This window comes from Palaemon carinicauda, chromosome 2, assembly GCF_036898095.1.
Source record: "Palaemon carinicauda isolate YSFRI2023 chromosome 2, ASM3689809v2, whole genome shotgun sequence".
NCBI lineage: Eukaryota > Metazoa > Arthropoda > Malacostraca > Decapoda > Palaemonidae > Palaemon > Palaemon carinicauda.
In genome coordinates, this window is record NC_090726.1 from 191,738,472 (window position 1) to 191,760,158 (window position 21,687).

Genomic DNA, 21,687 nt, shown 5'->3' on the forward strand with positions numbered 1-21,687 from the left:
TCAGATGGAGAGGAGCCTAAAGCTGCTTAGCCTCCTATGGACTTTAATTAAATCATGATGATTTTTTTAAGGATCTTTGTCCGGATCTTTTTGTAACTGCTGCTCCTCGTTCGCCTAAACGTCAGAGCTTACACTAGGCCTAGCTACTTCGAAGCCGTTGTTTTTAAGCTAGTGCTCTCTCGCTCTCCTAGAGAGCTTTACGTTGGCTAGGCGACTGGTTTTTCACCAGGAGGAGTTTGGGGGATACAGCCTTTGCTTTCCCTTCTTTTAAACTGGTTTATAGAGCGAGAGTCTGATATGACACGAGAGAAGTTCTCGGCTTGGGAGTTCATGCCTCTGCCCAGATAGACTTCTCAATTCTCGTAGACTCTCCCTGGCGCCTGGCCAGGAGACGCTCCAAGTTGTTTACAGGTCAACTTCACAGCTGTTTTCGAGCCTTTGAAGTTTTGCTGTACAATTATGTCATGCATAACAAGGCTTTCAGGGATGGTAAGCGGTACCGCCTCAGTCGCTAACCCCGTCTGTTGCCACACCTGCTCCCGTAGACCCTAAATGGGCTTTGCTGCAAGACATGCAGTCCAAGCTTGCGTCCTTGATAGAGGACTTTAATGCGGAGAAGGTTGCTACTGAACCTTCTGGCCAACAACCTTCCAACCGGTCGGTTGTGCGCCCTGTTGACGCTGAGGTAACCTACTCGCGTCTGCCAGTTGAGGTGGTTCCTCCACCGATGCGACCCAGTGTGGGTTGCCAGCCGCACGTTGACGTTAAGCGACGCTCGGAGGTGGTTGTTGACGTTCAGGACGTTCAACAACCAGCAGAGGTGACTTGTTTTGACGCAGTGCGTCAACCTCAGCAACCCGGTAGGGTGTTGACTGCACAACCCAGACGGTCTAGACAGTTTCGGGTTGACGCTGTGCTTCCTCGCGCACCCATGGTTGTTGACAGTTCACAGACTGTGCAGCAGTTCCATGATGTTGCGTCCGGCTCCGTCACGCATGCACCAGTGCGACCGGACTCAGCGAGCCAGACGTTGCCCACTCCGTTGCCGTTTCCTCATCAGTTTTCGGATGAGGAACCCTCTGATGAGGACGTTGCTGAACAACAAGACGATCAGCCCCCAGAATAGATCAAGCCCTGCTATCCATCCAGAAGATGCTGAAGAAGGAACGCTGCTCAGTCAGGCTGTGGATGAGTCTGGTAGGGACGCTGTCATCCGTGGAACAATTTGTGTCACTAGGAAGACTACACCTCCGTCCTCTTCAATACCATCTAGCTTTTCACTGGAAAAAGGACAAGACGCTAGAAGCGGTCTCGATCCCGGTTTCCGAAAAGATAAAGTCTTGTCTGACTTGGTGGAAGGACAATATCAACTTAAGAGAGGGTCTTCCCCTGGCTGTTCAAACTCCCAACCACGTTCTCTTCTCGGACGCATCGGACGTGGGCTGGGGCGTGACACTAGACGGTCGGGAATGCTCAGGACTGTGGAACTCGAGTCAGAGGAGTATGCATATCAACTGCAAGGAGCTGTTGGCAGTACATCTGGCCTTGAAAAGCTTCAAGTCTCTCCTTCGAGGCAAAGTGGTGGAAGTTAACTCGGACATCACCACGGCCTTGGCGTACATCTCCAAACAAGGAGGTACCCACTCACTGACGTTGTACGAGATCGCAAGGGACCTGCTCATCTGGTCAAAAGGTCAAGACATCTCCCTAGTAACGAGGTTCATCCAAGGCGACTTGAACGTCATAGCAGATTGTCTCAGTCGGAAAGGGCAAGTAATTCCAACCGAATGGACCCTCCACAAGGATGTGTGCAAGAGACTTTGGGCCACTTGGGGTAAAACCATCCATAGATCTCTTTGCAACCTCGCTGACCAAGAGGCTTCCAATCTATTGCTCTCCAGTCCCGGACCCAGCAGCAATACATATAGATGCTTTCCTCCTAGATTGGTCACATCTGGATCTCTACGCATTCCCACCGTTCAAGATTGTCAACAAGGTACTGCAGAAGTTCGCCTCTCACGAAGGGACAAGGTTGACGTTAGTTGCTTCCCTCTGGCCCGCGAGAGAATGGTTCACCGAGATACTTCGATGGCTAGTAGACGTTCCCAGTAGTCTTCCTCTAAGGGTAGACCTTCTACGTCAGCCACACGTAAAGAAGGTACTCCAAAGCCTCCACGCTCTTCGTCTGACTGCCTTCAGACTATCGAAAGACTCTCGAGAGCTAGAGGCTTTTCGAAGGAAGCAGCCAGTGCGATTGCTAGAGCAAGGAGAGCTTCTTCCATTAGAGTCTACCAATCGAAGTGGGAAGTCTTCCGAGACTGGTGCAAGTCAGTTTCTGTATCCTCGACCAGTACCTCTGTAGCTCAAATAGCTGTTTTTCTCTTATACCTGAGAAAAGGACGATCCCTTTCAGCTCCCACTATCAAGGGCTACAGAAGCATGTTGGCATCGGTCTTCCGGCATAGAGGCTTAGATCTTTCCAAACATAAAGATCTGCAAGACCTCCTTAAGTCTTTTGAGACCACCAAGGAGCGTCGTTTGGCTACCCCTGGATGGAATTTAGACGTGGTACTAAGATTCTTCATGTCAGACAGGTTGGAGCCGTTACAATCAGCCTCCCTGAAAGATCTCACTCTTAAGACTCTTTTCCTGGTATGCTTAGCCTCGGCTAAAAGAGTCAGTGAGATTCATGCCTTCAGCAAGAACATAGGATTTTCATCAGAAAAAGCCACTTGTTCGCTACAACTTGGTTTTCTAGCCAAAAATGAGCTGCCTTCTCGGCCTTGGCCTAAATCTTTCGATATCCCCAGCTTATCGGAGATCGTAGGCAATGAACTAGAAAGAGTCTTATGCCCTGTTAGAGCTCTTAAGTTCTATTTAAAGCGTACTAAACCTTTACAAGGCCAATCTGAAGCTTTATGGTGTTCAGTTAAGAAACCATCCTTGCCTTTGTCAAAGAATGCTTGGTCAGACTTTATCAGATTGTTAATACGAGAAGCTCATTCACATCTGAGTGAGGAAGACCGAACTTTGCTTAAGGTGAAGACGCACGAAGTTAGAGCTGTAACAACTTCCGTGGCCTTTAAGCAAAATATATCTCTGCAAAGTATAATGGACGCAACCTATTGGAGAAGCAAGTCAGTGTTCGCGTCATTTTACTTGAAAGATGTCCAGTCTCTTTACAAGAACTGCTACACACTGGGACCATTCGTAGCAGCGAGTGCAGTAGTGGGTGAGGGCTCAACCACTACAATTCCCTAATTCCATACCCTTTTAATCTTTCTCTTGAAATGTTTTTATTGTTGTTTTCTGGGTTGTCCGGAAGGCTAAGAAGCCTTTCGCATCCTGGTTGATTTGGCGGGTGGTCAAAGTCATTTCTTGAGAGCGCCTAGATTAGGGGTTTTGATGAGGTCCTGTTGTATGGGTTGCAACCCTTGATACTTCAGATCCTAGGGGTCGATCAGCATCCTAAGAGGATCGCGAGGCTCCGTAAGGAAGACGTACTTAAAAGGCAGAGTAATTGTTCAAGTCGACTTCCTTACCAGGTACCTATTTATTTTGTTTTTGTTATTTTGATAACTTCTAAAATGAAATAAAAACTCTTAGCTCATAAAAGTGTAAACATATATTGCTGGTCTCTACCCACCCCCCTGGGTGTGAATCAGCTATATAATCACCGGCTAAGTTAAATATTGAAAAATGTTATTTTGATAATAAAATAAATTTTTGAATATACTTACCCGGTGATTATAAATTAAAGGACCCTCCCTTCCTCCCCAATAGAGACGCAGTGGGACGAGGAGAAAATTGAGTCTTTGTTTACATTGAGTACTGGGTATCTGGACGACAGATGGCGCTGTTGGGCACACCCGCAACCTGTGTAGCGATCGCTGGCGAGTTTTTACCGTAGAGTTGTCTGTCGGGCAACAGAGAGTTGCAGCTATATAATCACCGGGTAAGTATATTAAAAAATTTATTTTATTATCAAAATAACATTTTTCCACGTTTAGCTTCACCCTATCATTCATTATTAATTCATGTGAGGATTTACATCCTCTGGAATTACGAATAATGTTCGATTTTCTCTTTTAGAGTAAAGAAGTTAAACCCTTCCTCCCTCCCTGAGTACCGCCGCCATTACAGGCGGCAACCACTGTCTTTCTTCATTGCTGTCAAGTAGAACTCCGGCTTTGGGTTAGATAGTAACTAAGCACCGTCCTTCTTCATTACCGTCGAGTACTCCGGCTTTGGGATAGATGGTAATTAACTCAGGGTGCCCTTGTCTTGCCGTCAACGATGTCTCCAGCAAAAGAATCATGTTTCCTCTGCCGCCGACGACGTTGTCGATACAGGAAGCTGCGCTTCCCCAGTCCACTGTCAGAGGTAGGCGGCATACCTGCCTCCACCTCTCCTCCAGTGAACTATAAGACTTTCCCTTCCCATTTCTGTCCTTTAGTGTCTGCATAACCGACACAACATTCTTTCGATGGTATTCTGACAGTCATCCTGGCTTGCCAGGTTGTCTGCGTTGCCGGCCGGGACCCTACCGGCGGCAGTTAGCTTAGCCGCCTCAGTCACATTCCTCCTTATGTCCTTCCTTCACCGGAAGTGAATATCCCAGGGGGAAGATTGAGCCGGCTCTGACGGCTGCCGGTGGGAAACCCAACATACTTTTGAGAAATCTTAAGCCCTCTCTTGGTCTGCCATCCACAATTATTGCCGTCGGCAAACCTTTTGTGGATGGATGGAAGCTAGAATCAGAAAGATTCTTACCCCGTCCATTAGAACTCTCATTCTGGCAAGGAGACAGTAGGTGGCCTGATAGTCCTCTTACACTTCTAATTGTTGTGCTAAACCATAATAATAGGAAACTCTCCTTCCCTAATGCTTTCTCTCTCTCTGTCAGTTAGTGCCGCCAGGTACTAACCTAACCATGGTAGTACACCGGCAGAACTACAGTGTACAAAAAATACAGTAGTACAATTATTTTCTAACATACTCTGTGTTTCCTTTCACAGTGTATTGTTGGGACCACAATATAATGTTGAGGTTGAGTAATCCCTCAACACCCAGATGAATCCTTTGATCATTGGGACCCTTATAAATCACCGATCAGTGTTAATATACTGCAGGTGGATAAGTTAGTATAAACACTTACTAACCCTAACTCTAAGTACTAGAGTTTCTTCCACCCTGTATTCTCCCTAACAGGGAATCTGAAATATTATTACTGACGGAGGTCTCAGCAATTGCCTGGGAGAGGAAACACAGATATGGGTCTTTCCTATTTCCTTTCCAGCTTCCTATCCTAAGCTACAATTTACAATAGTGATTACTATTGCTAATAAAATGTATGCATTTACATCAATGATATAAAATCGATATACTCATTGAAACCATTTCCTTTACAGGAGGAGCCAATGGCGAAGTGCGCAGCTATGTTCTGCAACCACAAAGTTGGAAACTTTTGTGGGCATACGATATGCAGGTCTCATGCCCCCTGCTGTTTCGTGTCCGGATCCCTGAAGTATTGGGACCCGAAGGGTTGCTCTACCTGCTCCACCCCACTGACCAACGGCTTCGAAGAATCCATCCCAGTCACTCTGGAGACCAGGGACACGGCAAGGGAAACCATTCGTAAGTGGGTAAGAGGGTTCCAAAAGAACTCTCCGGGACCTTACTTAACTAATGAATCTTTAAGGTGCCCTCTGTTCCCTACGGTGCTAGCAGATGCAGTTGTGCCCCAGTAACAGGTCCAGCCTCCTCTCATACAGCTGAAGATCGATGCGGACATCCATAAGGCACTAGAAGGCATGGACATCCACCAAGAACGGATTCCAGAAGTGTCCACCGACACAGAACAGGACCTACTGTAAGAAGGCCCTGAAGAAGACGTGGATCGATCACGCACGGAGGAAGAAGGATCCGTTTCGACGGTAACTGAGGACCCTCAGTTCGCTGTGACGACATTCCAACCTATGCCGTCAACCTCTTGTACCTCAACTCCTCAACTAACTACACAGGTCGACAAGAGCAAAGCACTCTTCACGTCGATCCAGCAGATGTTGGAATTGTTCCGGAAGGAACAAGAAGAGATGAAACAATCCATCCAACAGAACAAGAGACAGATACAGGAAAGAGATCGCCCTGGAACTTCCAGTGGCTCTATTAAGCCCCTTATAGTATTAGACCTCCCTCACTGCCCCGAAACCAACCCCTGGAGGTACGCGGAGCACATGCCCATGATGAATGGGAAGCTATTTGTTTCAGAGAAGTTGGGGGCCAAACTGTTTGAAGATCTTGAGTTCTGGCCCAGCTTTTCAGCCTATCCAGACTGTTACGTGAAACTGCGGATGAACTTGCGTCCCGTGAGGAAACGGTACCGAAGGAAGTCATTGTCTTCGAACATGACAAGGCACAAGCCATCCTTGTAAAGTCCTTGAAAGGAGCTGGATACACCAACTCCAAAGTCTCAGCACTGAGCAAGAGGCATCCCACCTTTATTGCTCCTTCCTCTATCTCTTTCCCCTTTTCGGAGAAAGCTCTAGAATTTGTCACTAAGGCAATCGAACAGTGCAAACCCTGCCCATCTGTAGAGGAATGTAAACCATTCTCTCTAGCAATGCCTACCTGCGAGGAGAAGTAGAAAGACGTCCATCTAACCTTATCCGTCTCGAAATTGGATCCAGAGATAGCAGGCCAGCAGTTCAATGAGAACCTCCCGAAGTTGCCAGACCATCTTCTAAGGAGAGAACAGGAGACGAAAGAGGAGACTAGCAGCCTCCCTTTCTCATCCGAACTGCCTGGAAATGTGCGCAGGCCTACATAATGCCTCAGAAATGTTTGTCTTCCTGGCTAAGTCTCACATGGGTACTCTTGTGAAGGACTTATATGCTTTTATCAAGTCAAGAAGGACCTGTAGAGAGCACGTGTTTACCTCGGCAATAGTGAAACACGAACCCAGGAAACTGATTTCATCGTGTATCTGGGGGAAGGACATTTTCCCACTGGAAGCGATCCGAGAAGTCATAGCCAAATCAACCACGGAGAATAGGAACCTCCAAAAGTGGGGCATGAAATCAAAGAGGAAATCTTCCTCAGACGGAGGTCCCCAACCTAAGAACAAAAGGGCAAAGAGACTATGTAAACCTGCGCAACTTCCTGCTGTGACCTTGGCCACGGTGCCTCAACTGGTAGCACAGCCCCAAACCACCTTCCAGATGGTCCCTCAACAGCTGGTAGCCCAGTTGCCAGTATTTAATCCTGGCTTTGAGAGGCAGTCAACCACCTTTCATCCCTATAAAGGAAAAGGCCAAAGAAGAGGTTCCCCCGGAAACCCCTCACGGGTCAGAAGAGGACGCGGTCACGGACACAAGTCCTTAGTACCCCCTAAGCACTGAGGGGTTCCAGGTAGGAGGCAGATTATACCACTTTCGGGATCGATGGGCCCACAGCCAAATCACGAATGGACTCGGGTGGAGATGGAGCAGAACTTCCCCCCGTTTTCCAGAATTCTTCCAACACTCCACCCCCTTGTTAGAAGAACATACCTCAGAACTCCTGAACAAGAAGGTAATAAGGAAAGCGAAGTCCATCAAATTCCAGGGAAGGCTGTTTTGTGTTCCCAAGAAAGACTCAGACAAACTCAGAGTCATTCTAGATTTGTCTCCACTCAACAAGTTCTTCGAGAACAAGAAGTTCAGAATGCTTACTTTACAACACATGAGGACCCTTCTACCAAAAGGGGTGTACACAGTCTCAATAGACCTAGCAGATGCCTACTGGCATCTGCCAGTCAGCAGCCCCTTCTCCTCCTACCTAGGATTCAAGCTACAGAAGAAGAAATTCATCTGCAGAGCAATGCCCTTCGGACTGAACACAGCCCCAAGGATATTCACAAAACTAGCAGATGTAATCGTCCAGCAGCTACGCTCCGAAGGAGTTCAAGTGGTAGCATATCTAGACGATTGGCTGGTGTGGGCAGCATCCAAGACTACTTGTCTGCAAGCAGCCAAAAAGGTGATCCAGTTCCTGGAACACCTGTGCTTCAAGATCAATCTCAAGAAGTCTCGCCTTTCTCCAGCTCAAAAGTTCCAATGGTTAGGAATCCAATGGAACTTACATCACACCACCTCTCCATTCCATCCAAGAAGAGGGGAGAGATTGCGGGAGCTGTCAAGAGACTAATCCGTCACAAGAGGATTTCAAGATGCCATCAGGAAAGAGTATTGGGCTCTCTCCAGTTTTCAGCAGTGACAGACCCGGTGCTAAAAGCATGTCTAAAGGATGCGTCAGGAGTCTGGAGAAAATACGCATCAAATGCTCGAAGAGATCAACTAAGGTTGACCTCGACCCGATTGCGCACTTTATTAAGGCCATGGTCAACAGCCAAGAGCCTAGCACGGACAGTTCCCCTGCAACCACCACAACCATCAGTGGTGATACACACGGATGCTTCCTTAGAAGGATGGGGAGGACATTCTCACGAGAGAAAAGTGCAGGGGAATTGGTCGCACCAGTTCAAAACCTTTCACATCAACATCTTGAAGTCTATGGCAGTTTTCCTGACGTTGAAGAAACTATCCCCTCGCAGAGCAATCCACATCAGATTGGTCCTGGACAATGAAGTGATAGTAAAATTTCTAAACCGACAAGGCTTGAGGTCACCTCACATCAACCATGTGATACTAGCCATCATCTACCTGGCAAGGAAGAAGGGATGGCACTTATCAGCAGTTCACCTACAAGGGTTCCGCAACGTGACGGCGGATGCTCTATCCAGGCAAAAGCCGATAGAGATAGAATGGTCCCTAGACGCAGACTCATTTTCCTTCATCTCGGGAAAAGCCCCGTAACTGCAGATCGACCTCTTCGCAACAAGCGACAACAAGAAACTACCTCGTATACGGACCCTCAAGCAGAAGCGATAGATGCCATGTCTCTCAACTGGAACAGGTGGAATCGCATTTACCTGTTTCCACCAACCAATCTCCTGCTAAGAGTCCTCGACAAGCTAAGATCCTTCAGAGGGACAGCAGCAGTAGTGGCCCCCAAATGGCCCAAAAGCAATTGGTTCCCTCTAGTTCTAGAATTGAAACTGAAGCCGTTTCCTTTGCCGAATCCAGTTTTACCCCAACTGGTCCAGAAGTCGACTGTCTACGCTTCATCTTCGAGAACCAACAACCTACATCTCATGATTTTCTAGCCCTAGCAGCGAACAAAAAGTTTGGAATCTCAATGGATAAAGTTGACTTCATTGAGGAGTATAAGTCAAGTTTGACTAGGAGACAATATGAGTCATCTTGGAAGAAATGGGTGTCCTTTGTGAAAACAAGGAATCCAACAGAAATATCGATAGATTTCTGTCTCGCTTTCTTCATACACCTACACGAACAAGGCCTGGCTTCCACCACGATTACTGTGTAAGTTGGCCCTGACTAGACCCCTTTCGTACGCTTTTGAGGTGGACCTCACTAGTGAAATCTTCAATAAGATCCCAAAAGCATGCGCTAGACTCAAGCCGGCAACCCCTCCAAAGCCCATCATGTGGTCTTTGGACAAACTCTTGCACTATGCTTCGAACCCAAACAATGATAATTGTACTCTAAAGGATCTAACACAGTAAGTCATCTTCCTGTTTGCAATAGCTTCAGGGGCTAGAGTTGGTGAAATAGTGGCCTTATCCAGAGACGAAGGCCATATTCAGTTCCTAGACACAGGAGAACTGAACCTTTTTCCTGATCCAGCCTTTCTTGCCAAGAATGAGCTATCCACTAAGAGGTGGGGTCCTTGGAGAATCTGCCCACTGAAAGAAGATGTCTCTTTATGCCCAGTAGAGTGTCTTAAGGTCTATCTTCGTAGAACCTCAGACTTCAAGGGAGGACAGCTCTTCAGAGGCGAAACCTCAGGATCAAACCTATCCTTAAGAGAACTGAGAGCGAAGCTCACCTACTCTATTCGCAGAACGAATCCTGACAGCACACCTGCAGGTCATGATCCAAGAAAAGTTGCTTCTTCATTGAATTTCTTCCAACAAGTGGACTTTGAGAGACTCCACTCATATACCGGGTGGAAATCATCCAGGGTCTTATAGAAACACTATGTGAAGCAAGTACATGAAATAAAACACTTTGTGGTGACGGCGGGTAGTGTCATAAAACCCGTCGTCTAGTGCTGCGATGAACAGTGGACTGTTTTGGGACTTAACAGTGTATCAGGTGAATAGGTAATCTTACCCTCTAGCGCAAATCATTACGATGATTAATAGACTGTTTTATACAGGTGCATAATCTGACCAATAACACCAGTGCCGTGTGAACGTTTGCATCACAGTGTTTACGCATATCCAAAATCTGAGCAAGTCAGTCAGATTTGGTTTCACATCTCCATTGAGTGGCATTATTCCGATAATGAAATTATATATATAAATATTCTTCCTTTACAGGTCAATATATGAATCCTGATGCATATTAATGGTTGATCAGATTCTTATTTTTTTGCAACCACATTTAATAATGTAATTGCAAAATAAAGACAAAAAATGTATACGCGCCCTATTTTTACTCCTCAGTTGCTTTTAAATAAACCATGCCAGAGTTTTATTTTATCCTCATAGATAGAAAAAACTTGAGCCAAGTACAGATTTCCAAGGTAATCAAAGGTAACCTCTAAAAAGTTTCCCTTTTTTTCCTACGGAAATAAAAACCTTGAATATTTACTGTCGAAGTCGTCACTTTCCCTGCAGGGGGCAGGAAGCACTAAGCCTGTTCCAAGCTTAGTGGAAATGAAAATTAACTGGAATTTCATATATAGGTTTAGGAGACCAGGTAAGGAATCCATTTAAGGTAGAAGGCACACACACAAACCCACAGATATAGTACATACATACATATACCAAAGGCACTTTCCCCAATTTTGGGGGGTAGCCGACATCAACAAATGAAACAAAACAAAAAAGGGGACCTCTACTCTCTACGTTCCTCCAGCCTAACCAGGGACTCAACCGAGTTCAGCTGGTACTGCTAGGGTGCCACAGCCCAACCTCCCACATTATCCACCACAGATGAAGCTTCATAATGCTGAATCCCCTACTGCTGCTACCTCCGCGGTCATCTAAGGCACCGGAGGAAGCAGCAGGGCCTACCGGAACTGCGTCACAATTGCTCGCCATTCATTCCTATTTCTAGCACGCTCTCTTGCCTCTCTCACATCTATCCTCCTATCACCCAGAGCTTTCTTCACACCATCCATCCACCCAAACCTTGGCCTTCCTCTTGTACTTCTCTCATCAACTCTTGCATTCATCACCTTCTTTAGCAGACAGCCATTTTCCATTCTCTCAACATGGCCAAACCACCTCAACACATTCATATCCACTCTAGCCGCTAACTCATTTCTTACACCCGTTCTCTCCCTCACCACTTCGTTCCTAACCCTATCTACTCGAGATACACCAGCCATACTCCTTAGACACTTCATCTCAAACACATTCAATTTCTGACTCTCCATCACTTTCATTCCCCACAACTCCGATCCATACATCACAGTTGGTGCAATCACTTTCTCATATAGAACTCTCTTTACATTCATGCCCAACCCTCTATTTTTTACTACTCCCTTAACTGCCCCCAACACTTTGCAACCTTCATTCACTCTCTGACGTACATCTACTTCCTTTGATATGCTTCCATCAGGACGATATGGCTGAGCCCAAAAAAACGGATTTTGAGCAAAGCGTAAAATCCATTTTTGGGTGAGAGTGCCATGTTGTCCTGATGGACCCAGCCGAAACTACTCTATCTGCGGCTATTCCTGTTTAAAGACAAGTAAAGGAATGGCAGCCGGTAGTAGTAAGGATAGGAAGTTCACCGGGTATCTAGAATGGCACCCCCTTTAATTCGCCACTCTTCCCCCTTTACATCAAAGAGTTAAATCTATTCGGGGTGAAGATTGCCATGTGTCGTATTTAAAAAATACGTCCCTGATCCCTAGCGATATCCTTGACTGGATACTCACGCCAGGAATTAGAATCCTGGAGACCTTCGGTTTATTTCTCTGGGAGTATCACTGTAGCAAATATCCCTTAGATACCTAAAGGAACCTTCCATCAGGACAACTTGGCACTCTCACCCAAAAATAGATTTTTTGCTTTGCTCAAAATCCGTTTTATTGCAGGATGCTTTTAACTGAAGTATGAAAATAGTTTTCAATTCGTTTGGTTTATTTAAAAATAGTTGATTGAGTTTTGTAACTTTTGTTCTTAGATTCCTAAGAGGTGTAGTAATAATTTTTATAATGCGTTTAGAAAAGTTTATTGTTACAAATATTTACAGCTGGTAAATAATGATCGGCATGTGATACATCAATGCTGATCAATTTTATGTAAACAAATCATTTTCATTACCACGTAATGTGAATGCTGTATACAGTACAGATAATTCTCACACTGTGCATTAACCCTTTTACCCCCCAATGGACGTACTAGTACGTTTCACAAAACTCATCCCTTTACCCCCATGGACGTACTGGTACCTCCTTGCAAAAAACTGCTTTTTATATTTTTTTTGCATATTTTTGATAACTTTATGAAAAACGTCAGGCATTTTCCAAAAGAATGAAACCAACCTGACCTGTCTATGATGAAAATTAAGGCTGTTAGAGCAATTTAGAAAATAAAAAATTCAAAATGTGCTTGAAAAAAAAAAACGCCTGGTGGTTTAAGGGTTAGAAAGTTCCAAATGGCTTGGGGGTAAAAGGGTTAAGAAAAATAACAAACATATATCAGATCATTATCATCTATATCTATCCATTTGCTTTATTAATGTGGTACCAGTACAATACAAGTACAGTACTGTGTACTTTATTTTAATCTGGTTAGCTTCAACAGATACATTTAGGTTTATATACATAAAATGTTCCAAAATTAAATTACAGTACTTGATAATTTTCCTCTGAAGTTCATGCAGGGTAAAAATGCCTTTAAATCCTGCTCTTTATGCGATGGTTACGTTCCAGTATCTCCCCGCAAAAAGGGAAATTTCACGGAAAACAGGAGAAACTAATTTTTTGCTATTTACAAATATTTTTAGCCTTTATAAACCCTCTCTACACTGTTACAAACATTTTCCATGCTCTTGTAACTTTTTCCACATACCTATGAACACTAGTTATACACGAATTTTGCTATATGCTACGTAAAATAGTACTGCTGTATACAATACACATGAGGTTAGGCTAGCCTAAACCTAGCTTAGTCTATTGTGCTGTACCCGATTACTACCTTATAAGTATGGTACTACTTAGAATATTTTAAGGCTATAGGACATGGAGAATTTCTGAAAAATATTTCTACATAATTTAAGACTGCAGGATGTGGAACATGTCTTTGAAACTATTTTTTTAAAAGAATATTTTGCTATATACGTATCTAATCTTATTCCTAATAGTTCTAACTAATTCTCTATGGGTACTCACTCAAATTAAACTTGAATGGTGGTGGTGATGATGAATTAGCTTTGTAGTAGATGACAATGAAGACAATGATCTTTATGCACAGCCAGTCGTAGGCGCCATCACAGGGTTTTATTGAAAGTAACAAAAGTAAAAACTTTAACAAAATTAACGCACAAGTACTAACACTTGTAGATGTATGACTCACAAAACGTTACAAGTGGAGATGCTGCTTAGCCTAGCATCATTCTCTTGGGTGATGTTTGCCCACATTGGGCCAATCAGCGGCCAGGATACAGATTACCATGCCCTGATGGGTGGCCTCTCACCTGTCAGTCAATAGCATGTGTATGGTCTCACGCAAGCCACACATACGATATACGCAGTCTCGTCGTAGCATCAGCAGACGCAGTCTTAGGCTATTTCCATCACGCTATTGTTCAACCATGCTCGTTTTGTTTGTGATATTACTGTATTTACATTGTGTTTAATCTAGGTTTTTTTTTCATATTTTTAATTTGTTGATCTAGAAAATTACAAATTTATTGTTAAAATTATGAAAATGAAGCTTTAAAACTTTATTTTTGGCAAAATTTGCTACATTTCAAGGACCGTCACAAATTTCGGGACCATGGCTCTCCAGAAGAAAATCTGCATAAAGTGAATTCGCAAAAATTGGGGGACAACTGTTAATGCAAATTCCTCACTTTTAAGTAAATGATGCTAACCACACTTTTTGATAAGTGAACTTGTAGCAAATAAACTGTATTTTTTTCCACTTTGCTTTATCTTGTTCATATACGGTAATTTGTATAGCTTAACTTAAAGTTTGTCACAAATTTCACTATTTTTTTACTTTCAAGAATTAAGCCAGTATTGTTATTAATTTCAATACACCATGGGAATAAATTACATTTAAAGGAAATTACATAATAACGTACCTAATTAGGATTCAAACAGACATTTTGGTTTAGGTACAATGGGTGACTATAGATATAATGCATTCAGCAGTAAAGAATAGTTCTGATTCGGTAGTAGATATTTCGTTTCAATTCAGATTGAACTAATGGCATTCCATCTCCATCATGCTGTTTGTTAGTTTTGTCAATAATTTTACACATCGGGTGTTACGCTCTCAAATGTTTAGAAACAAATAATGCATTAATACTGGATTCTTTCTACTATAGGTTAGAAATCACATTAACCCAAAGAAATCATATACTGTATATGTACAACTGTCTTGACAATGTTTTGAATGATTGCCTTTATGAGTTTGTGCACTGGTAATATTACACATACAGTCATCAAGAAAGATTTTGACTCGGTTGTACACAATCTCATCATATTCAGGTTCTGTACTTGGAGTTGAAATTGACGCATCACTACAAACACACAAGGAGACTGGTATGTAATTATTTCTGAAGGCACTTTAGTGGCAGTTACTGCTTCTAGGAAAATACAGAATTAGTTGCTACAGAAAACTTCCACAATTTACCTACAATGAAGGCTTATCAAAATTATTGGTATTCTATACAAACTGTCTTTTTTTGCTTTAACTTGTAAGCATTTTTGCTCTTCATAAACGTTGAGGCTATTCATTGCAGCTCTAAAAGATTGAATAGGTGTTTAAGGCCACTAATTTTTATGGATTGGAAAGACAATCTTTTACAAAAAAAAATTAAAATTTTGAGGAAGTCTAGCTATAATGTATTGAGATTCTAGCCTGTAGTGTGAAGGACATTAAGGAGATCATGTCATAGATAAGAAAGTTGCTGAAAATTGCTCTGAAAATTCAAAATGGAGATAAGCAGGTAATCATAATTGCAGTAGACAAAATAATAAGAGGGAAGATCATGAGGAGGCCCAGAGAATAATTAAGGCAGAAAATAAACAAGACAACAAAATAGTGGAGAGAAAATACGATTCTGTGAAACCTGAGAAAGGGAAACTTGATAATACACATTGATGATGAAGAGATTGGGGATATACAAATCCACAAGTGTATATGAAGGATACTGTGTATTTTTATCCCAAGGAGCCCTTAAGTCAAACAAGTTTGAGAAGAAAGTATACCAGGATTCAATAAATGTATGCCAATCTGTACACCCATTGTTAAAGGCACTGTCGTTGATTGATGGAATAATTTTTTATCATAGCATTGAAATTCTTAAATTTGCTTACAAATTGCTAATTTTATACTTTCATGAAGATGGCACAAGAAACTGCTTGAATGCCAAAGAACAAAGAGATTAACGTGGGCCAAGTTTTTAAAACACGCAAATCAATCTATTTTACTTTCATATTTTTTCTTTACTTTTTTTACTTGAAGGTGAATAGTTGAATCTTCAGAATATGGACAATGTTTTTAGATAATACTGATTTTTTAAACACTCTTGAAGGAGTAACACTTTTAATGTGCCTCCACTTTTAGTCATCTTTATAGTAACTATTTGTTACAGTCCTGAGAGATTAGAAATTAGACTCATTGAGTCAGATTTCTAGATTACTGCCATACCCAAAGACAGCCACTTCTGTTTTTCTTTAGATTCATTTAAGTAAATTATACAGTATTATTGAAACCTCTGACACTGTTTTGATTGATACCGTCCTTTTTTTTTATTAATACTTGTGGCATCTCAATACTAGAAATCATAGGCAAACTGAAAATTTCTTTAGTTATCCCATTGTAAAAACTTGTTCTCTCCTACCAAAGATGTTTTTAAACTACAATTTAAATTTTCGTGTTAAAATCACTTGGGCATTTTGTTTTCATTACACTGTGGAAATACAAGAGTGATGATGTTTTATGAGGAATCCCTAGTCTGTCTCATCCTTGATAAGAACTTCTCTTGTGTTCTTACTGCTTTTATTCTTTCCTTTCCCTTTCTTTTTGTCTTTTCCTTTTCCTTTTCCGTGGTAACCGTGGGAAGGCCCAGCTTCATTATCGGGAACATATCTTGGGTAATTCCTCCATGCATCATTCACCTGAAAAATAAGCGATTATTTGTAAATTAACCAGCACCTCTTGATAACTTATAATTAGGTAGAGTTCTTTGCACTTAAATATTAGAAAAAGAAATTAAACATTTATAACTCAATGGAGAGCTGTAAGTAGTAGATTGTTAGTTGCAAAGTTAAAATCAAAGAAGTAGTATGAGTACAGTATAATAGTTTGCTATGGACCAACAAAAGATTCCCCTGAAGAAAGGAAAGATGAATTCTGTACTATGCAGAACTACAGAGTTTAATAGATGAGATCCCTGAGAGATATGAAAATTATGATTGGCGACTTCAATGCTAAACTTGGAAGGAGTAATCAATGGATAGAGAATGTGATGGGTGTCGAGGGTCTTGGCAATTTTGCAAATGAAAGGGGCATGTTTCATGAGTTTCTGTTCAACAAACAATCGTGTTATTGGAGGTACAGTACTCTTTTCCAGCACAAGAACATCCGCAAATATACATTGACTTTACCAAGTGTCAATTGCAAAAATCAAATACAGTAGATCACATTTCCATTAATGAAGAGAGATGGAGAACTCTGAGAAATGTAAGAAGCTATAGAGGTGCAGATATTGGTAGTGATCACCAGCTCCTCATTGTCACACTGGAATTAAAACAAAGTATTCAACAGAGAGGTAGCTAGAATACCTAGGTTTGATCCAACTAAGCTTCTAGAAGAAGAGCAGAGAAACATTTGCAATTGAATGTAGGAATTGATTTGCAGTCTTAGAAACTTTAAGAGACAAAGGGTAGACAATTAATGAAGAATGGTATGATATTACGAACATATATCAGTCTGCTGGGACACGCAGTTACAAAAAGAAAGCCATGGATATCAAATAATATGTGGGATACTATAAAAAGGAGACAAAGACAGAAATTGATCTTTTAAAGTTTTTGAAGAAGTAATGAAAATTACAAGGTAGAGCATGCTAAGTATTGCAGTATTGATAGTGAAGTCAAAAGAAAAGCCTGGAATTACTGTTGAGAATATTTAGACAGTAAAGCAGATGAGGTTGACAAAGCTATGAATTCAGGTAGTGGCTATGGTTAAGAATCGTTCATAGAATTATTAATGAAATCTCTACTTGGGCAAAGAAGAAGAAGTATGTACTCATAAAAAAGAGAGATGGATCTGTTCTAACAACATAAGATGAAGAAAGACAACGCTGGAACACTTTAGTGAGGTTATGAATAGGAGATACAAAGGGAATAATTTGAGTGATATACCTGAAGTTGAGGAAGACCTTGATGTGTTTGAAGTCGAAGCTATCATTACAAAACTCAAGAGATGAAAAGCCCCTGGATACGATGGAATAACTGGCGTTATGATAATGGCTGAAAATGAAGTGACCCCAGAATACTTAAAAGATTATTTTGTGGAATGTGGCATGAAGAGGCAAAACCTGACGAATGGGAGTTGGGGTGTTGGTAAAAAGGGCAAAAGAAGGAGACCGGACTGATTGCAATATTTAGAGAAATAACAATGTCTGTTGTTATGAAAATATATAGTATGCTTATTCTGAATAGACTGGAGGAAAAGATTGATGAAAAGCTGAGAGACAAATAAGTAAGATTTCGAAAAGGTAGAAGTTGTACCGACCAAATTTTCATTTTGAGACATGGTACAGCAAAGCGTAGAATATAGGAATCCACTTTTGATGCCATTTGTAGACTATGAAAAAGCCTTTGATAGTGTACACTGGCCAATTTAGTGGAGAGTCCTGGGTTATGGAATTCCTCATAATTATGTGAATTTGATTGTCTGTTCATGAGCATAGCAAGTGCAAAGTTAATGTTAATGGAGTCCTTTTCAATGAATTTCCAGTGAACAGCTGAGTACTCCAAGGGAATGGGTTATCACTTATGCTTTTTACCCTCCTCATGAATTTTTTAATGCGTAGAGCTGTCAAGAGGTGGTGGAGAAGGATTGGACTAGATTGGTAATAGGAAATTAGTAGACCTAGAGTATGCTGATGATGCAGTCCCTATTAGCAGAATGCCACAGGATTTGCAGTGCTTGCTTACCCAAATGCATGAAATATCACACGAGGTTGGGCTCAAGATAAATAGAAGACAGACATGATGAGAATGGAGTATGCATTGGACGATGAAATATTAATGGAAGGTGAAAGGATTAATAAGGTAGAATCATTCAAGTACTGTACTGTATTGTATTTAGGAACTATGATCTCCATTACAGGGTCTTTAGAATTAGAGTTTAGTGAAAGATTGAAAAAAGAAAATAAGACAGTGGCTAGGTTAAGTAAAATTTGGAAATCAAATCTCCTGTAATTACATATAAAAATCAGATTATACATCAGTTTAGTGTGATCATTGTTACTATATGGACATGTCATGGTATGACAATGAAACAATACCCAAAAGATTTAGTAGATTTGAGAACAAAGCCCTCAGAAAGATATTGGGAGTTAAATGGCAAGACAGGATAAGAAAGGAAACCGAGAGAAATTACTTGAGTGCCATATGTGGATGAGATCATTGTGAGGGGTTGATGGAGATGTTTTGGGCATGCTCTTTGCACTCCCCAAGAGAGATTGGTTCACCAAACCTTCATCTGGGCTCCTCAAAGCACTAGAAGTGTTGGAAGACTCAGGCCTACGTGGCTAAGAACTATGAAGCGTGAAGTAAGAGATGATGAATGGAAAATATTGAATTAAAAGCTCAAGATAGAGACAACTGGCGAAATCTAACAGAGTCCCTTTGTGTCAATAGGCGTAGGAGGAGATGATGATGAATTCAAAAGTAATATTCTCAGTACAAACCTATCCATGTGATATATTTTTTTTTCATGATCTTAGTATCAATTTCTGGTGATGTTAATGCTGACTGTCTTTCAAGCTGTTACCAGAATATGATATCTTCCTAATCATATAGATTTCAGGAGTAAAACCATGACCTTTTCCTATGATCTCTGGACAAGGGTGTTTGAAGAGAAATCAAATCATAAGTCTATCTCCTGAGTTATCAGTAGCCATTGCCTACTCTTCTCTGGCCTTAACTTTGATGGAGATGAGCTTTATGTCCAGTCTCTAGAATATTGTGCGATAGGGAAATTACCTTTTCTTTGACTCCTTCTGACTTACGACATTTAAACTTCAAATGATCAGACTTGTGCAAATGCTTTTTGTAAATCTGGCTATCACAAGTCTCATTTTGTAGTTTACTTAGTATTTGTATTTGTTTTATTTTCTTGTTTTTCTTAATATGATGTACTTTGAATTGTTTTTCTTTTATAGTTTAACTTTAAATTTTAAGTGTTTTTCAGTACTGGGTTACTTTTCCATTACTGTTAGTTATAGAATTGTTGTTATTTTTACTACTTGATTTTACAGCTTTCCCTTGAGGCATTTTTTAAACATTTATTTTTTTACTAAAGTTAATGAGAAAGAGCAAGATGCCTGATATTTTTGAGTGAGTTAATGTTATTGATATTACTTTAGTTGTAGTAAAGGAATGCTACAAGCCCTAGGAGTCAAATAGGGGAAGTAATCCAATATATGAAAAGAGACACTGAAAGGCTCATGTCCATCCACACAGGACTTATCCTGTATTGTTTTTACTTTTATGGATTCTATTGGTTTTAATGAATTATTTTAAGTTCAAATACTTAAGGGTAATACAGAAAGGTGACAGGCAAAGCTACTGCAAATAGTAAATACAGTACTGTAATTTTAGAAGTGGGAAACTTGACTAGCAGTAACCATCTTAGCCGTCAAAGAATTAAGAAAGTGCAATTGCACCTTGGATCTACTAATCTTTTCAGACTTAGACAAAACCAAAGATGTGGACAGTACAGTATGTGAATGATTGGTTTTGGATATTAAAAAAAAATTAAAAAAAATATTTGATACTAAATAGGTTTGCTCACCAATATGAGAGGTTCAGCCTCTAATTCATCCATATGGTCTCCATAGTAATGATGATGTACTTTCTTTCCCCTGAAATAAAAGAAGTTATTAGTGTGGTTTTAAAAGGATGAAGTCTTCTGGCTAAGTTTCCTTCATCTCAGATGCTCAGATCTGAGAATTCATGACTTCTCCCTTTTTTTCTAGATGTCAAGATGTACATACATACATATACCAAGGCACTTCCCCCAATATTGAGGGGTAGCTGACATCAAACAAATGAAACAAAAAGGGGGACCTCTCCTCTCTACGTTCCTCCCAGCCAGACAAGGGACTCAACCGAGTTTGGCTGGTACTGCTAGGGTGCCACAGCCCACTCTCCCTCGTTATTCACCGCAGATGAAGCTTCATAATGCTGAATCCCCTACTGCTGCTCCCTGCGCGGTCATCCTAGGCACCGGAGGAAGCAGCAGGGCCTACCGGAACTGCGTCACAATCGCTCGCCATTCATTCCTATTTCTAGCACGCTCTCTTGCCTCTCTCACATCTATCCTCCTATCACCCAGAGCTTTCTTCACTCCATCCATCCACCCAAACCTTGGCCTCTCTCTTGTACTTCTCTCATCAACTCTTGCATTCATCACCTTCTTTAGCAGACAGCCATTTTCCATTCTCTCAACATGGCCAAACCACCTCAACACATTCATATCCACTCTAGCTGCTAACTCATTTCTTACACCCGTTCTCCCCCTCACTACTTTGTTCCTAACCCTATCTACTCGAGATACACCAGCCATACTCCTTAGACACTTCATCTCAAACACATTCAATTTCTGTCTCTCCATCACTTTCATTCCCCACAACTCCGATCCATACATCACAGTTGGTACAATCACTTTCTCATACAGATGTCTCTTTACATTCATGCCCAACCCTCTATTTTTTTACTACTCCCTTAACTGCCCCCAACACTTTGCATCCTTCATTCACTCCCTGACGTACATCTGCTTCCACTCCACCATTTGCTGCAACAACAGACCCCAAGTACTTAAACTGATCCACCTCCTCAAGTAACTCTCCATTCAACATGACATTCAACCTCACACCACCTTCCCTTCTCGTACATCTCATAACCTTACTCTTACCCACATTAACTCTCAACTTCCTTCTCTCACTCACCCTTCCAAATTCTGTCACTGATCAGCCAAGCTGCTCTTCTGCGTCTGCAACCAGTACAGTATGATCCGCAAACAACAACTGATTCATGGTCATTCTCGTCTACCAGTTTCAATCCTCGTCCAAGCACTCGAGCATTCACCTCTCTCACCACTCCATCAACATACAAGTTAAACAACCCCGGCGACAT

At 41.6% G+C, this 21,687-nt stretch overlaps 1 protein-coding gene and 1 long non-coding RNA gene across 2 annotated transcripts in view; one reads left to right on the forward strand and one right to left on the reverse strand.

Annotated features, from left to right (window-relative positions):
- The window catches only part of LOC137628854 (uncharacterized), a 44,943-nt gene extending 23,461 nt beyond the window's left edge, over positions 1-21,482 (forward strand). The window contains exon 3 of the mRNA XM_068360104.1: positions 20,529-21,482. Coding sequence (XP_068216205.1) covers positions 20,529-20,590 — 62 coding nt within the window. The 3' untranslated portion in view covers positions 20,591-21,482. The remainder of the gene's footprint in view (positions 1-20,528) is intronic.
- On the reverse strand, positions 16,038-20,518 carry LOC137628862 (uncharacterized). Its single transcript, XR_011041406.1, has 2 exons — positions 20,345-20,518; positions 16,038-16,434 (listed from the first exon to the last, which is right to left on the reverse strand). It is a non-coding gene; the product is annotated as an uncharacterized lncRNA (long non-coding RNA).
- Positions 21,483-21,687: the final 205 nt, after the last annotated feature.